This window comes from Dama dama, chromosome 12 (assembly GCF_033118175.1).
Source record: "Dama dama isolate Ldn47 chromosome 12, ASM3311817v1, whole genome shotgun sequence".
NCBI classification, from domain to species: domain Eukaryota; kingdom Metazoa; phylum Chordata; class Mammalia; order Artiodactyla; family Cervidae; genus Dama; species Dama dama.
This window is the reverse complement of record NC_083692.1, coordinates 11,795,019-11,814,854: the sequence shown is the minus strand read 5'-3', so window position 1 is coordinate 11,814,854 and position 19,836 is coordinate 11,795,019. Positions and strand designations below refer to the sequence as shown.

The 19,836-nt window shown below is 37.2% G+C and overlaps 1 protein-coding gene across 1 annotated transcript in view; it reads right to left on the bottom strand.

Moving 5' to 3' along the window:
- The window catches only part of CEP128 (centrosomal protein 128), a 452,428-nt gene that overhangs the window by 409,805 nt on the left and 22,787 nt on the right, over positions 1-19,836 (bottom strand). The window contains exon 3 of the mRNA XM_061156507.1: positions 18,617-18,703. Within this exon, the coding sequence (XP_061012490.1) occupies positions 18,617-18,703 (87 nt within the window). The remainder of the gene's footprint in view (positions 1-18,616; positions 18,704-19,836) is intronic.

Below are 19,836 nucleotides of genomic sequence, written 5' to 3'. Positions count from 1 at the left end.
AACAAGTCATCTATAACTCTTTAAAGAAAATGTCAAAATAAAGCAAGTGATGGAAAAGAGAGGGCTTCCTAAACCCAGTCAAAATTAAAGGTAGAACATCACTTATGGAGGGATGAGTTGGTTTCCTTGAGAAACTGTGCAGAAAGAAAGTAGCTTCAGCTGAAGGAAGAGCACAGCTGAAACAGAATATGAGTCACAAATGAGCAAATGCTTTTCCATTTTGGTTGTTCAGATTTAGCTCTTCTGGAGAATCAAGGTTAAAATAGCCTGGATTAAAAGGAACAGTGTTAGAATTATAAGAATGTATTTATATTGCCACTCTCATTTCTGGAAAAAAAAGATAAAGCTAGTATTTCCATACCCTCTGTTCCCTGCTTCTCTACATTGGGGTGTGTACAATACCATCCTGCCTGAGCATTCACCAGGTGAAGGGCCCAGACTATCAATCCAAGGAAACATACTGATGAAGCCTGGGAGAACTAAGGTCTACCTAGAGAGTAATTAACACACAAGTGAAATAAAACTAAGATTAACATATAGGTAGACAAGAGGTCTTACACAGAGAACTTAGAATAGCATATCAGTAATCCATGACGAGAATAAAATTGTACAATGTTAAAATTAAAAACTTCAAATCCAAATTATAACATGAAAAAAAGCAACTAAAATGGTAAAATGTCTTTAGATAACACAAATTAATGACAGAACCAGTTCTACCAACGTTTCCTGTGTTTATTGTTTGCACCTTTTCAAGCTAAGCCTGATGTCAGTATCCTCTTTTTTCATAGCTTATTTTTTTTAATTGAAGTAAAGTTGATAATATTTTTGGAAGCAAAGTCAGCTGACATTTCTAATTACTGCATCTTTTGGAAGGTAACTTGCCCTTTATAGCTCTGGCTATCTTTAAGATTTTCTCTTTGACTTTGAGTGTCAATCAATGGTTTTACAATGATATGACTATATGTAGTCTTATTTGTAGTTATTCCGTTTCTGACTCACAGAGATAATGGAATATGTAACCTGATCTCTTTCATGTCCTGTAACTCTTCAGCCACGTCTCCTCATTCCTTCTGCCCTCTTCCCTTCTCCTCTCCCTCTCCAACCAGCTACATGCAGGTGATACTGTTTTACCAAATCCCATGTGTCATCCATGCTCTCCTCTCCTCCTTTCATTCCCCCATTTTTCTTTTTGAATATATTTTGCTGGTCTATCTCTCAATTTATTAATTCTCTCTTCAAATGTATACAAGCTGCTGCTTAATCCATCTGTTGATGTCTTCTTTTTCCCAATTTGTTTGTTTGCTTGTTTTGGTTATATTTTGCAGTTTCCCTTAATTTTCTTCTGGTTACAAGAAGCCTTAGTTGGGTACACAGGAGCTCTGATCTTGCAATTCAGGATCTCCAGTAGAGGTATGAGGGACCTTTAGTTGCAGCCCATGGGATCTAGTCCTCTGACCAGGGATTGAACCCAGGCCCTCTGCATCAGGAACATGAAGTCTTAGCCACTGGACTACCAGGGAAGTCCTTGTGATTTTCATTTGATTTTTTATCTTTTAGAGTTTTCAATTCTATGTCAACGTTCTCAATCTTACTTTCTTGAACAGGTTAATCATAGTTATTTTATAGTTCATTACTGGTTCTTTTTTCCCCTTGGTTTTCAGTCATTTTCTCATGCCCCTTGCACTTTCTCATGCCTGAGTATTTTTTAATCATGTGGCAGACGTAAGAAAAACTGTACAGTTAATTTAAAGCTCTGGAATGACATCTTCCGTCAGAAGGGATTTGGTTCTGCTTCTATCAGAGAGTCAGCCTAGGTCACCAGGAAACCCAAAGCGCCTTAATTTGTTAGAACTGAGATGGTTCGAAGCTGGGCTTTTGTCCCCATCAGCATTGTAAATTATTTTCAATTTATCACTGCTCTTACTTTCAGTTCACCATTTTCCTAGGTTATCGCCCTTTGGGGTCTCAGTCAAAAGCTGGAGGATTCCCGAACTCCAATTCTGGTCCCTCCAGCCTCTTTAGGTCTACTGACAGCTCTAATCCTGTCCACTTCTAAGCCACCTCCTTTCAGATCAGCTACTGCCTTGACAGAAGAGGAGTCCCAAATGCAGGACTCTTCCTTCCAAACGTCAATTTTTGCCAGATCTTGACTATTATATTCCCCACTATGTTGGTAGATCTCTAATAGTTTAGTAAAATTTTTTACATTTTTTTCACCTATTCCGTTGTTCTGCATGGGAGAGTTGATCTAAAGCAATCTCATCAAATACGCCAGAAGCAGAATTTGCCAGCATCCTTTTTACGCTCTACTGTGCTCAGTCCCTTCAGTTGTGTCCAACTCTTTGCAACCCTATGGATCACAGACCGCCAGGCTCCTCTGACCACGAGATTCTCCAGGCAAGATACTGGAGTGGACTGCCACGCCATTCTCCAGGGCATCTTCCCGACCCAGGAATCCAATCTGTGTCTCTTGTGTCTACTGCATCACAGGCATATTCTTTATCCACTGAGCCACCTGGGAAACCCATTATGTGGGTTTATTTGCTAACAAATCCTGAGCTGTAACTAAAAGCTGATTAAGAAGATGAATTAACACACACACACAAACACACACACAATCCCTGCTAACAACAAAAACTCACCATGGAACATATGGGAAAATATGCAGAACAAGAGAAATGATACATTACTCCCAAAATCTAGGAGGAATAACAGATGTTGTAAAGTTGATCATTTCAGAAATAAGATAAAAAGTTAAGACAAACTATTTGGCAACCTCATTTTAAAACTCTCAAAAGATATGCCATATGCCATTGAACAGATGAACTAGCTAATATATAAAGATCAAAAAATGAACTGTAAAAGGTAAAGAGGTTAAAGATTTATTTTAATCACTCCTGCAAACATCACAGCAAAAACAAGTCCACCACCTAAGACACAAACTAAATGTAATAAAATTAAAAACTACACTTAAAGTAGCAATAAAACAACAGACACCACACAAAATCTAGTCATGATGTACCAAACCAATTTGCTAACTCCTAAAATAAAAAAGCAAAAAGATAAAAAGATATGGATGGAGGTTCATGACACTATACAGGAATCAGTGATCAAGGCCATCCCCAAGAATAAGAAATGCAAAAAGGCAAAATGGTTGTCTGAGGAGGCCTTACAAATAGCTGAGAAAAGAAGAGAAGCTAAAGGCAAAAGAGAAAAGGAAAGATATACCCATTTGAATGCAGAGTTCCAAAGAATAGCAAGGAGAGATAAGCAAGTCTTCCTCAGTGATCAATGAAAGAAATAAAGGAAAACAATAGAGTGAGAAAGACTAGCGATCTCTTCGAGAATATTAGATAACAAGGGAACATTTCATACAGAGAGACAGAAACAGTATGGACCTAACAGAAGCAGGAGACATTAAGAAGAGGCGGCAAGAATACACAGAAGAACTATACAAAAAAGATCTTCATAACTCACATAACCACGATGGTGTGATCACTCACCTAGAGCCGGACATCCTGGAATGCAAAGTCAAGTGGGCCTTAGGAGGCATCACTACAAACAAAACTAGTAGAGGTGATGGGATTCCAGTTGAGCTATTTCAAATCCTAAAAGATGATGCTGTGAAAGTGCTGCACTCAATATGCCAGCAAATTTGGAAAACTCAGCAGTGGCCACAGGACTGGAAAAGGTCAGTTTTAATTCCAATCCCAAAGAACAGCAATGCCAAAGAATGTTCAAACCGCCACACAACTGCACTCATCTCACACGCTAGCAAAGTAATGCTCAAAATCCTCCAAGCTTCAACAGTACAAGAACCATGAACTACCAAATGTTTAAGCTGGATTTAAAAAAGGCAAAGGAACCAGAGATCAAATTGCCAACATCCTCTGGATCATAGAAAAAGCAAGAGAGTTCCAGAAAAACATCTATTTCTGCTTTATTGACTATGCCAAAGCCTTTGACTGTGTGGATCACAACAAACTGGAAAATTCTGAAAGAATACCAGACCACCTGACCTGCCTCCTGAGAAATATGTATGTAGGTCAAGAAGCAACAGTTAGAACTGTACATGGAACAACAGACTGGTTCCAAATAGGAAAAGGAGTATGTCAAGGCTGTATATTGTCACCCTGCTTATTTAACTTATATGCAGAGTACATCATAAGAAATGCTGAGCTGGATGAACCACAAACTGGAATCAAGATTGCAGGGAGAAATATCAATCAACTCAGACACGCAGATGACACCACCCTCATGGCAGAAAGCGAAGAAAAACTAAAGAGCCTCTTGATGAAAGTGAAAGAGGAGAGTAAAAAAGTTGACTTAAAACTCAACACTCAGAAAACTAAGATCATGGCATCCGGCCCCATCATTTCATGGCAAATGGGGAAACAATGGAATTGTTTATTTTGGGGGGCTCCAAAATCACTGCAGATGGTGACTACAGTCAAGAAATTAAAAGACACTTGCTTCTTGAAAGAAAAGCTATGACCAACCTAGACAGCATATCAAAGGTCTGTCTAGTCAAAGCTATGGTTTTTCCAATAGTCAGGTATAGATGTGAGAGTTGGACTATAAAGAAAGATGATCACTGAAGAATTAATGCTTTTGAACTGTGATGTTGAAGAAGACTCTTGAGAGTCCCTTGGACTGAAAGGAGATCCAACCAGTCCATCCTAAAGGACATCAGTCCAAAATATTCATTGGAAGGACTGATGCTGAAGCTGAAACGGCAATACTTTGGCCACCTGATGTGAAGAACTGACTCACTGGAAAAGACCCTGATGCTGGGAAAGATTGAAGGCAGGAGAAGGGGACGACAGAGGATGAGATGGTTGGATGGCATCACCGACTCTATGGACACGAGTCTGAGTAAGCTCTGGGAGTTGTTGATGGACAGGGAAGCCTGGCATGCTGCAGTCCATGGGGTCAGAAAGAGTCAGACACAACTGAGTGACTGAACTGAACTGACCCAGTAGAAATAAAAATAAAACTCAGCCACTGAAATTGAATGGCAATACTTGTTTACAAGGTAGTTCATTCAAATTGTTAGGACATGCTTTTAAACAAAGAATTCAAATTGAAAACTCTCTCTCTAGTGATAGATGAAATAATTTGGGCATCAATAAAAATATTAACTACAATGGAATAAAGCTGTTCCAATATGCCTAAGTTCGTAAGTTAATGATACTCAAAAAGAAAAAAAAAACATCATTGGTCACCAGTAGAGAATGCTAGCGGAAAAGGCAATGGCACCCCACTCCAGATTTTCTTGCCTGGAAAATCCCATGGACAGAGGAGCCTGGTAGGCTGCAGTCCATGAGGTCACTAAGAGTCGGACACAACTGAGCGACTTCACTTTCACTTTTCACTTTCATGCTTTGGAGAAGGAAATGGCAACCCACTCCAGTGTTCTTGCCTGGAGAATCCCAGGGACGGGGTCGCCTGGTGGGCTGCCATCTATGGGGTCGCACAGAGTTGGACACGACTGAAGTGACTTAGCAGCAGTAGCAGAGAATGCTAGGGAAATAACTCATCATTTTGGGAAGGAGTAAATAAATTATAAGCTATCAGATTAACAATAAAAGAGCAAATTTTAAAAACTCTCATCAAGATCTCTGAAAGGTCTCTGATGTCTCTATTTGAAGGTCTAATTTGAGACAAAATATAAGTCAAGCTCACTGAATTGAAATATATATATATATATGTATATATATATATATATGTAAGTGAGAAAGACTGAGTATACTGCAAATCAAATAAATGAAGAGAAATCACTGAGGCAGCAGTCAGCACTCCATATAAGGGGTGTGATCATTAAAAACATCATGATTCAGAAGAATCAGCAGAAAGCCCATTCTTGCCTCAATTATACCACTTCTGCATCTGCTCCTGTTGACCTATTTCACAGACTAACATTTTATTTTGAGGATAAAATAAGATAATGTATGTAGAATAATTAGAGCAATGCCTAGGGAAGACTGGTCTGCCCAGTAAATGGCAGTTTTCATTGTGATGATTACAGATGCTGAACATAAGAGCAAACATGAGTGAAGAAATGGGATGTTTTAATCCGGAGAAACTCTTCAGGAAAATATCATTCCCTCAAGATGACTCACTGAACCCCTCCAGCTGTATATCTACACACTCTTAAACAGCAAAGCTGTCACTATTCTCACTCTCGGCTATTTCTTTCTAACTTTTTATTTTATATTGGAGTATAGTTGATTAACAATGTTGTGCTAGTTTCAGGTGTATAGCGAAGTGATTCAGTTATCAGCAAAGAGATTCAGTTATACACATACATGTATCCATTGTTTTTCAAATTCTTTTCCCACTTAGGTTGTTAATAACATTGAGCAGAATTTCCTGTGCTATACAGTAGGTCCTTGTTGGTTAACTATTTTAAATATATTAATAGCAGTGTGTACATGTCAATCCCAAACTCCCTAACTATTCCTCCCCACCACCCTTCCTATATCTTTATAACCCCACATGTAACTCCTCCATTATATAATTCAAATTTCATTTTAGCATTATTAATTTTCATTTCTTTGCAACACTTTCACCTTTTTGACCAATTCCTTTATTATTATTATTTTTATAAATAGCAAGGTTTGTCACTGGAATAGAAGGGAAGTATCACAATTATACTTTTCATTGTCTGAAACCAATCAGCAACAGACTTCAAAAGCAGCTATCTGTTATTTACACAGTAATGTGTGGCCTGAACAGCTAGCAGCAAAGTTTCTCCTTTTTTGCGGTTACTCATCATTAATACAATGTTGTGTTAATTGAAATTTGAATTGTATTGTTTAAGGACAGGTGTTATTTTGATCACATAGGGATAATGAAATTCATGCACATCAAAACCATGCAACAAGGACTGTCTTTACTTTTCAGAGTCCTCAAAAAGCTACTCCATGCATTCAGTAAAGGTGTTACAGCTGTATTCAGGGGAAGGATTACCCTAAACTTCACCTCACCTGGGACTGGGACTCTGGTCTGTTTCTTTCAGTGAAAAAAATTTATATATATACTGACTCTCCAAAATTCATTAATAGCAAACCTCTTGACCAGTCTTTGGGAAGGTAAGGTTTCCAAGCAACAGTAAACAGCTAAGAAACTAGGCACCAACTCCACACACAGTATCAAAAATGCCTATGAAATAGATCATATTAAGTAAAATTTGCCCTCAGTAAGACAAGATGAGAAAAGGCAAAGAACCACATGGATAAACTTCCTTGGTCAATTTATAGTTATTGATACTAATAAGCAGTGTATCTCAGATACTCAATTCTCAACAAAAATAAGCTCATTGAACAAGAAGGGGAAAAATTTGTCTACCATTACTTTCACAAAGAGGAATTTCCATAATAAAGTAAGAATAAAACAAAAATAAAATAGGAACAGTGATTAGTCACATATAAACACAACAGGTAACAAATATTCAGATAATTAGCTTACATACAAACGAAAAATGTAAGTTAAAAAAAAAGTCAACAATGACCTTGATAAAAATTCTAAATGTTGCAACTCAAGTGAAGTGAAAGTTGCTCAGTCATGTCCGACTCTTAGCGACCCCATGGACTATATGGTCCATGGAATTCTCCAGGCCAGGATACTGGAGTGGGTAGGCTTTCCCTTCTCCAGGGGATCTTCCCAAGCCAGGGATTGAACCCAGGTCTCCCGCACTGCAGGCAGATTCTTTGCCAGCTGAGCCACAAGGGAAGCCCGTTGCAATTCAAAGTAGGCTTAAATTTTGGAAACCATTAAAGATCCTATTTAGTTTCTTCAAATGCTGTCTTACTCCAAATTACCCTTTATTTTCATACTAGGAAAACACACATCCCCTAACACAGATTATACAGAAATGCATGCAAATCTGGTCATGTACAGGTTACTGCATCCACTTGGCTGCATGGCTGAGTAGAAACTGGAAACATGTGAATATTTCATCTAACCATTTACCCTGGTTTCACCTGACAGTAAAGTCAGTACTTAGCAAACATTCGCAATGAATATAACACTGGTAACTACAGAGGCAGTTCATGCTGCATATCTATAATGCTGACATTAAAAAAAAAAAATTGAAGTACTTGATTTACAAGTGTAAGGTCAACTTGGCAAAATCCAGGGCAGAAGTAGAGGCAGAGAGGAGGTGATGTCAAAAATGTTGGCCAACATAATAATGACAGCCGTGGGCACAGCAATGAAGCGCTCTCCACTTGACCTTCCTCACTGCCTGTTTCTCCACAGAATGTCAAGGGGGATCTGGCAATAGACTGCAAAATAGATTGGTTGTAGAGTTAATTTTATCAGGTCTTTGATCCCTTACAGTCTATTTATCTTCTACTATTAACACTAGGACAAAGAAAAGGAGGAGGACAGAAAGAAGAGGTGGAGAGGTGGGGTATTTTATAAAATTAGAGTGCAAATTTATGGATTCCATATTTTTCTAGTCCCACCATCTGTTGCTGAAATGTATTTTTTAAATGGTTGCTGCTATCTTTCTCATTTACCAAAAAGTTCATTATCTCTGACTGCTATCCCTAACCTCTCTGCATATGCATATACTTTTGAAATTTAGAAATTCCCTTTATTTAACTATTTTATTTTTAAATGAAATCTCACATATTCAAAGCCCGTATAGCACATATATTCTAACGACAGTTTTTTTTTTTACTTTTTTAAAAATACTTCCATAAATATTTCTAATGTTATTAAATAAGCATGCATGAAAAATGGAACGTACTTTTAATAGTACCTTATTGTATTTTGGGTGGACAAGCAATACAATCATGGGGGCAAAAGCAATATTACGTATGCTGCCTATTTAGCATATACTTTGAAGTCAAAATAATCAGGTACACTTATCACTGTGAATGTTATATTGTTTATAGTCACAATAATACACAAAAGAAACTTAAGTCAGACCCAATGAATTCAAGGAAAGCACAGCACCAGTACTGAGTGTCTATAATGTGCTGTGGTGATTTAGTCCCTCAGTTGTGTCTGACTCTTGTGACCCCATGGACTGCAACCCGCCAGGCTCCTCTGTCCATGGGATTTCACAGGCAAGGATACTGGAGAGGGTTGCCATTTCCTTCTCCACAGGATCTTCCCGACCCAGGGACTGAACTCACATCTCCTGCCTTGGCAGGCTGGTTCTTTACCACTGAGCCACCAGGGAAGCCCTGCCTAATATGCCAAGTACTATATTAAGAACATAGCCAACACTTGAAGATAGGGATTACTTGATGAATTAAAGAAGTAACAAGAACATAAAGGTTTAACAAGAGTCTAAAACAGCATGACTACTTCAATAAATGTTAGTTCTATAAGGCAATATATAATTATGTTCATTTTTCAGATGATTAAACTCAAGTTCAGAAAGGTTTAATAACTTGCGCAAAATCACTGAAATGGTTTCTAGTGGAACAAGTTCAGGATTCAGTAACAAGTCTCCAAAGTCTAGTTTTCCACTAGTTTCAAAGCAAAATTTTGTAAAAAAAATTCTGTCTAGTAGTTTCATGGGAAACTTGGCAATAAAATTTTAAATGTAAGGGTCTAAGAAGCTAACTCCTAAGATCTGAAATATATTTACAAAAAGAGGGTTCTAACAGAATTCATTTGTTCCATTACAATTTTTTATCCAGAGACTCTTACTACTTAACACTAAGGTTAAAAGTTGGGAAAGTTCTTCTCACCTTTAGGGCATTATCAGAACTCAGCCAGAGAGAAAGGTATGAGTATTTTCGGCTCTGGAATATTACAGGTGGCTCGTGCCTGGCTCCAAAAATCTAACATTATCCTTCTGGGCTGTCACTATGTACATTTGACAACTGAAACCCATTAAAAAGAAGAAAAACCTGGACTTTGTTATGTAACATTCAAATTTTTCCAAAGTCCATATGCCAGATGGTAACAGTCTATGATTCCCAAAGGGAAATTTAAATCAGAGTACTTAATTTGAAGAAAAATGACCTATTAATACATGTCTCTAAGGTCTAATTTGATGTTACTACATTTTAACCAATCTTTACCTTAAAAATGTACTTAGTGAATCTAATGATTTGAATTAAGAGAACTGTATCTTTCCTTTATATGGAGTATTAACTACTTCAGCCTCAACAGCTACGGTCCAAATTTCTACTGCAGAATGTATTAACTTTCTATGTTGAACATTCCTTAAGGGCATTCCATTTCTATAACATTAACATAAAAAACAGAACCGTTCTCTCATAAATAGTAACATACAATCCTAGAAATATCCTAAATACTAGGCAATTCAATTGCACTATTTAACACAGGAGTACAATATATTCCAAATCATCCCAGTAAACTTGCAAATAAAACTTTGCCATAAGTCTTCTAGGGCTTCCCTGGTGGCTCAGATGGTAAAGAATCTGTCTGCTATGCAGGAGACCTGCGTTTGATCCCTGGGTTGGGAAGATCCCCTGGAGGAGGGCATGGCAACCCACTCCAGTATTTTTACCCAGAGAATTCCATGGACAAATGAGCCTAGCAGGCTATAGTCCATGGGGTTGCAAAGACACATGACTGAGCAACTAACACTTTCATAACATAGGTTCTTTTTGGACCAAATGTTCTCAGACTTCCCAAAAAATTTACAGCATGAGAAATAACACAGGATGACACCTCCTTAAGATCATAAAGTTCACTGAGCCCAAAGATCCTAAATCATATCATCCAACTTAATATGGCTTGTTGGCTGCAATGGCTACAGGAAAGGCTAGTTAGAAAAAAAAAAAAAAATCAACCGTTATCACTTAGGAAGAAGGGGGAAGGAAACTTGCAGAATCCACCACATTGCCTTAAGTGGCAGCCAGAACTGCCAGCTTTGACAAGCCTTCAATGCCAATCCAAGCTCAGCACCAGACCCCCTCCCATTCTGTTTCCACATTTGTTCCATCTAACTCTCATTCTGGACACTGTACCAGATGTAACCTTAATGACTTGTGTGATGATGGGCTTTGGATCTTTAATCAGTTAAGATAACCTCCAAAATCTAGTTTATCAATGTAAATTATATAACCCTTCAAACTTTGAATCCAAAATCCCAGTTTTCAGAAAAAAAAAATTCACAGCATCATGAAAATGTAGGTGACCACACATGAACAACAGGAACAAACCCTGGTGCTGGATTTGGTGATAATATCCTATCCTTGGCTCTGTCACTGACTTACTGTGAGACTGTGGGCAAGTTAGTGACCATTCCGTGCCCCAGCAGCATCTACCTAGTAGGACTACTGAAACAATTAAATGAGTTTCTACCAAAAAAAAAGAAAGAGCCTGTAAACTAAACTTATGCAGAAATTCCCAAAGAGGCAGGTGCTGTTTCCCTATGAAACACCACACACCCATTGCCGATCCTCTAACACTGCTCAACTCTTCATAGAGCAAGACCTTCACATATAATAAGCAAAGAATTACACTTAGCATTGGAATAAAGATTCAAGAAAACAATAGCAAAATCATGTACATTTCAAGAAAAAGTAGTCCAGAAATTGACTCAACATTACTCTTGACCCTTAGAAAACCAACAGAAATCATTCCCACAATTCTCTTGTTTGAAGAGGTCATCTCAGGAGGAAAACATTGCACTGAATATTTATATTTTCCCTCACTCACTGACAAATTATGTTCACAAAACTAAATCTCAATAAAATAAATATATAAGTTCATATACAGTTGACCTTTGAACAACACAGGTGTGAACTACACTCATCTACTTATATGCAGATTTTTTTCAATAGTAAATAGCACAGCATCGCACGATCCAAGGTTGGGTGAATCCATGAACACAGAACTGTAAATATGGAGAACTTCATATAGGGAGCAAACTCAGACACCAAGGGCCAATATGACAAGTTATACACAAACTTTCAACTGCATGGAAGGTCAGAGTTCCAACCTCGTGTTGTTCGAAGGTAAACTATATATCACTTATATCCATTTCCTGAGATTTAGCATTAGTATCATTTATAAATCTAAGTTAATAATAAAAGTTCTTATCTTACCTAGAGCAAAACAGCTGATCTCATTTCCTAAGATATCTCTTACATTTTAAAAGAGAAACGCTAATTTTAATCAGACAATGGATATTTAACATGGAGAAAATTCTTTTAACAGTTGAACACTGGTGAAAATGGATTACCCAAAATTCAACATCCATTCATGGTAAAAACTCCATGCACCCTAAAGCCAATGCTCTGCAACAAAAGAAACCACCGCAATGAAAAGCCCACACTGTGTAACTGGAGAGTAGCCCTCACTCCCCCCATCCAGAGAAATCCCACACAGCAACGAAGACCACAGCCAAAAATAAATAAAATTTTAAAAAATAAAATCACATCCAAAACAAAGAAATATTTAGGAATAAACCTGAACAAGGAGGTGAAAGATTTATATGCTGAGAACTATGAAACATTGATAAAAGAACTGAAGATGACAAAGAAACGGAAAGATATCCCATGCTCTTGGACTGGAATAATTAATATTGCTAAAATGGCCATACAACTGAAAGCAATCTACAGGTTTAATACAAATCCCATCAAATTACCCATGACATTATTCACACAACTAGAACAAATAATCCTAAAATTTATATGGAACCATAAAAAACCCAGAATTGCCAAAGTGATCCTGAGGAAAAAGAACAAAGCTGGAAGTATAACCCTCCCAGACTTCAGATAATACTACAAAAAGCTACAGTAATCAAGCAGCATGGTATTGGTTAAAAAAGAAAAAGAAAAAAAGACACATGAATCAATGGAACAGAGCAGAGAGCCCAGAAATAAACCCCCATACCCAGAGTCACACCCAGCCTCCTTTGACACAATAGCAAACAGCGTTGGGAAAGTTGGAAAGTCGCATTTAAATCAATCAAGTTAGAACACTCCTCACACCATACACAAAATAAACTCAATGGCTTAAAGATTTAAATATAAGACACAACACCACAGAACTCCCAGAAGAGAACACATGTACAATCTGCTCCAACATAAATCACAGCGATGTTTTCTTAGGTCAGTCTACCAAGGTAACAGAAACAAAAGCAAAAATAAACAAATGAGACTTTTCAGATTTATAAGCTTCTGCACAGCAAAGCAAACCATAAGTAGAACAAAAGGACAACCTACAAAATGGGAGAAAATATTTCCAAACAATGAGACCAACAAAGGATTTCCAAAATAAACAGCTCAGTACAGTTCAGTTCAGTCGCTGTCGTGTCCAACTCTTTGCAACCCCATGGACTGCAGCATGCCAGGATTCCCTGTCCATCACCAACTCCCAGAGCTTGCACAAACTCATGTCCATCTACTCGGTGATACCATCCAACCATCTCATCCTCTGTCGTCCCCTTCTCCTCCCACCTTTAATCTTTCCCAGCATCAGGGTCTTTTCAAATGAGTCAGCTCTTCGCATCAGGTGGCCAGAGTATTGGAGTTTCAGCTTCAGCATCAGTCCTTCCAATGAACACCCAGGACTGATCTCCTTTAGGATGGACTGGTTGGATCTCCTTGCAGTCCAAGGGACTCTCAAGAGTCTTCTCCAACACCACAGGTCAAAAGTATCAATGTTTCTGCACTCAGTCTTCTTTATGGTCTAACTCTCACATCCATACATGACTACTGGAAAAACCACTGCTTTGACTAGTTGGACCTTTGTTGTCAAAGTAATGTCTCTACATTTTAATATGCTGTCTAGGTTGGTCATAGCTTTTCTTTCAAGGGGCAAGCATCTTTTAATTTCACGACTACAGTCACCATCTGCAGCTATTTGGGAGACCAAGAAAATAGTCTCTCAATCTTTCCATCGTTTCCCCATCTATTTGCCAAGAAGTGATGGGACCAGATACCATGATCTTAGTTTTTTGAATGCTGAGTTTTAAGCCAGTTTTTTCACTCTCCTCTTTCACTTTCATCAAGAGGCTCTTTAGTTCCTGTTCACTTTATGCAGTAAGGGAGGTGTCATCTGCATATCTGAGGTTATTGATGTTTCTCCCAGAAATTTGATTCCATCTTGTGCTTCATCCAGCCCAGCATTTCACATGATGTACTCTGAATATGAGTTAAATACGCACAGTGACAATATACAGCCTTGACGTACTCTTTCCCAATTTGGAACCAGTCCATTGTTCCATGTCTGGTTCCAACTGTTGCTTCATAACCTGCATACAGATTTCTCAGGAGGTAGGTAAGGTGGTCTAGTATTCCCATCTCTTTAATAACTTTCCACAGTTTGTTGTGATCCACAGTCAAAGACTTTGGCACAGTCAATAAAGCAGAAGTAGATAAACAGCTGATACAACTCAATCACAGCGACAACAACAAACAACCAATCAAAAAAAGGGGGCAAAACACCTAAATCGACATTTCTCCAAAGACATACAGATGGTCAATAGGCACATGAAAAGATACTCAACATCACTAATTACTAGAGAAATGCAAAAAAATTACAATGAGGTATCACCTCAGACTAGTTAGAATGGCCATCATCAAAAGCCTACAAATAATCAACGTTATTGAGGGTGTGGAGAAAAAGGAACCCTCCTACACTGTTGGTGGGAATGTAAATTGGTGCAGCACTATGGAAAAGGATATGGATGTTCCTTGAAAAACTAAAAATTGCCATAAGATCCAGCAATCCACCCCTGGGCATATATCTGGAAAAAATACTAATTCAAAAAAATGCATACATCCCAATGTTCATAGCTGCACTATTTTCAGTCAACAAGATATGGAAGTAACCTAAATGTCAACAGATGAATGGATAAAAATGTGGTATATACATATATACAATGGAACACTACTCAGCCATTAAAAATGAAGTAATGCCATTTGCAGCAATATGGATGGGTATAGAGATTATCATATTAAGTGAAGCAGCCAGAAAGAGGAAGACAAGTATGATATCACTTATATGTGTCAAATAAAATATGACACAAGCGAAGTTATTTACAAAACAGAAACAGACTCATAGATATAGAAAACAAACTATGGTTACCAAAGGAGAAAGGGGGTAGGTGGAGGATAAATCAGGCGTTTGAGATTAGCAGACACAAGTTATTATATATAAAATAGATAAGCAGGGTCCTACTGTTTAGCACAGGGAATTATATTCAATATCCTAGGTCTTATAATAAACAATAATGGAAAAGAATATTAATAAATATATGTGTAACTGAGTCACTTTGCTGTATACCAGAAACTAATACAATATTATAAATTGACTATACCTCAATAAAATAATAATAATAATTTCAAAATGAATTAATCTGCTACATAATGTTGGAAAAAAAACTAGGCTCCACAGCAAGAGAACTTGCATGAGCTGGAGCACAGGCTCAAAAAGAAATAAAAAACAAAAATCAACTTCCAGAGTCCCTTCCTAAACAGAACACACAATGATTAAAATGTTAAAAATACAGGACAACACTATCATGTACTTAAAAGACTTAAAGAAGACAAATAGAAAGATTCACATAAATCACTTGATAGTGAGCATGTTACAAACACTCATTTTTAGGTTATGCTCATTTTAACTGGTGTATTTCAGAACAGTATATATTTTAATGCTAAGAAAGCAATTTATACTGAGAAGCCCATCAGACTGACTTGTGAGAAACACTCTGAGTTGCACATCTTCCCATAGATTAACGCAGGTGTGTCCCCAGGTAACTTACAGGTGGTAAGAGTGGAAATCATTGCTCCATCAAGGGAGTGTAACATAAAGCAATGAGAGACATCCCCCTCTGGTATGCTGAGGGTGACTGGGTAATCACTGAGAACCAACTACTTTAACAGAACAAGAATTTGGAGAAACTAAGGAGGAGACTCTAGACCAGACAAAGAATGGCCTAAAATAAAAGGAGGGCTTCCCAGCTAGTGCTAGTGGTAAAGAACCTGCCTGCCAATACAGGAGACATGAGAGATATGGGTTTGATCCCTGAGTCTGGAAGATCTCCTAGAGGAGGAAATGGCAACCCGCTCCAGTTTTCTAGCCTGGAGAATCCCATGGACAGAGGAGCCTGGCAGGCTACAGTCCATAGGGTTGCAGAGTCGGACATAACCAAAGCAACTTGGCACATGTGCAAGGTAAAAGAATCTTGTTCTCCTATGTCCTATTTTAAATATGAGTGGCTCTACATTTTATGTACGGGTAATTCAGATGGAAGTGAAATACCTATTGAGTTTACTTCTCATGTATAAAACCATTCCCCCAGAACTCAGCATTATTCAATTCTACGCCTCCCAATTCTAGTAGAACCCATTCTGTGTTTTAAAAGCTTACCCATATAGAAGTTTTTCTAATACACAGATTTATTTCCCAATAACTCAATCCAAGGGAAATTCATCTAATATTCTTCCTTTCAAAGTAGGTTAGTTCTCTGCCACTAGTTAATGTTTTTAATTTTTTACTAATAAATTATGGAGCAAAAATTAACTACCATTATTAATAAGGTAATTAAATCAAAAACAGTTCATGAGCTACTCAAATATATAAAGTCTATGGCTCCATCTGCAGATACATCATAAATTGTAAAAATCTGGTAGATGCAAAAAAGTCCAAGTTTATTTTCTAAATGAAAGTAGTAAAAAAACCTTACAAGAGAAAATATGTTCCCTGCACTCAATTAGCCTCCAATTACAAGCAAATGAGATGACTACATTTCTGCTTTGTAAAAAGAAAATAAATAATCAATTAAGCTTGAGACTTAAGTGACAACTCAGTACAGCACAGATATATATAAAATAATCAGTTTTAGAGCACACATGTAATACCTGTCATCTTAGATACTCATAATTAGAAACATGAAGGAATAAATTTAATTGGTTTCCCAAGAGTTTACAGAAGATGAGTTAGCAAATTTCAAAAGAAGGAAAAAAGAGATGGAATTAGCAAAATATTAATAGAAAATATTCATTTTAGGGAATTCTCTGGTGGCCCAGTGTTTAAGACTTCACACTTTCACTTGTCTAGAGACCAGGTTCAATTTCTTGTCTGGGAATTAAAATCCCACAAGCCACATGGCATGGCCAAAATCAAACAAATAAGAATTTTCATTTTATCCCAGAATTCTGCGGTATCTTTCCGGCTTCCATCACCATGTGAATTATATTAAATCCCCATGTGTATAAATTGGCATGTACTTGAAAGGGTATTTTGAAATGTCTGGAGAATTTTTAATTGCACATGTCCTTTAACCCAGGAACTCTATACTTCCAAGAATCATACATGATTATACACAACAAATGTGTACAGTAACGGTCACAGCTGCACTGTTTATAATAACAAACAATAACCTAAATACATCTATACTATGGAATATTATAACTGTTCAAAAGAATGAGGAAGAGCTACTGCGTCATATGAAAAATGATATACATTAAATGAATTAAAGTTATATAACACTTGTTATACAAAAGATAAATAACATTTTTTACAGGATGCTAGTTTTCAAAGCAATTACAAGTATGCTTACACATGCATAGAAAATGTTTAGAAAGATATACAAGAAGCTGTCACAACAGTTACCTCTTTGGAGTAGCACTAAAAAGGGCTATGGAGTTTTAGTATTTATTTAGTAATGAGTATGTCTTACTAAATTAAACCATCCTTAAAGTTCTTAATTCCCCATGAGGAATATTCATGGTCCAAATTTAGTAAGTTTCAGTTTAATTCCTATCCTGAATTCTTCCCCCTCTGATTTAAAGCTTTCAAATTCAGACTTCCCTGGCAGTCCAGTGGTTAAGACTCCATGCTTCCACTGCAGTAGTTTGATCCTCATCAGGGAACAAATCCTACACGTCGTGTGGTGCAGGGAGCCGGCCTGAACGTACAGGCCCCTTACGGCCCTAAGAGAGAACAAAGGGTCTCTCTTTGTCCTGCCACCCCTTCTTGTTAAAGTATAGACTGGCATTTGTCTCCTTCAGGGAAAAAACACACCGGTGACCTTTTTGCCTGTTTTTCTGGTGCTGATAAGCTCATCATGCTCAAAACCTGTTTTCCATCTAATGTTCTATTGATGAAGCCTGTTTTCTATCTAATGTTCTAATCTTAATCATGTTGGGCACTAGGGTAATTAACGCTTTACTGATCTTGAGTGTGGGAATTTAAAACATCTGTAGCTCTGCACGTATGCAAACCCTCGATCTATTCTTAGTAACTCCTGTTAACGTATATATAGGCGTGGTATTCTTCAATAAAGTTGGCGGAGTCAGACGCAAGCAGACTCCGTCCCTCTCAACCCCATCTCTTTCTGAGTCTTCTTTCTGAGTCTTATTTTTCCTAGGTACTCTGGTAATTGCGTTCTTGACCAGTTCGTTTGCCGGCAGGCTCCAGCAATGTGGCACAGCCAAAAATTAATAAATAAAGCTTTCAAATTCAATAGAATCTAATCTATATACACTAGTTGGCAAACCATCTGACAAGCTAACCTAAATTTAAACTACAAAATAATTAACCAGTCAAAAAGCTAAAGCTATTCATGATGGTCATCTCCTTTATCTCATATCCATACTCAACAACTAAACTTCCAAAAAGGTGGGTTAGAGAAAATGCAAACATTTGTAAACATTCTTACATGTTCTATAGCCCCCGCCTGTCCATTATTATACTCTCGATAATGTCCAAGCATCTGGTCGACTTGTCGCAGGTTCCGACTGGTGTCCTAAAAAAAAAGTGGGCTTTATTAATTGCTCTAAATGATGTTTCCCCCAATCTTAGCAGTATATCAAAGAACTAGGTCAACTGTTTGCAAAAGGTACAACTGATACAGTAATTAAGTTGGACATCAATATACTTCATAAATATGAAATATGAAGTATAGTAACACTGATCTTATTAACACTGATAAAGTGTTAATTTATCTTATTAACACTGATAAAGAAACTCAAGCCCATCTGCAATTTACTCATGTGAAATCTGAAGCAAATGATTTCAGTCCTTATCCAAGGCTCTGTAACAAGCTGGAAACAAAACCATAAATTGGATAAGAATCCTCATCATCAATTTGTGCACCTCAACAATTTGTACACTTCACCCCCTCTTTATAGAAGAGAAATCCTGAGAAAAATGTAATAGATTGTGTTCAAGACAAGCAAATCACTAGGATCAATGTTATTTCAATTACTTACCTTAGAACTCGATTAAGAGAAAAGAAAACAAAGTAGCCTTTAACTTTTATCTATAAGCAAATTTGTTTCTAATTACAATAAAAATGGTTTCCACAAAATTTGCTAGGTCTCACCTGAAAGGTGAATGAAGGCATTTTTCAAAAATATATACTTATTAATATGTTTCATTAGTGGAAAAGTACAAGAATCTGCACTGCAAAAACCCAATATTATGTTAATTTAAATAAGTTTCAAAAGAAATAGGTTTCTGAGTTTTAAAGCATATTATGGTTTCTCCACCAGAAATTAGCCTCTTTTTATCTAAGCATAATAACTCAAACCAACAGAAAGCCAAAATCCATGGTTATTCAGGCAAAACAGAAGTAACAGATTAAAGGATAGGAAAAAATAATTCTATTTGAGTTTTCTTTTTCCCCAACATGATACCCTTCCCCCACTTCATTATCAAAACCCTTTCTATGGAGGGCATATAAAACGTGCACTCAAATTTCCAAACACAGTCAAAAACTAGCCTCTAAATAAAAATGGCATCTCATTATCATTCATCCATGAATAATTTACCTACCCAAAATAGGAACAACTTCTCTAAAGACACATGTCCACAAGAAGCTAAACTATGGTAATTCCTACTGGCTTCAATCCCACAGTATTTTAAGTACTTGGAAAT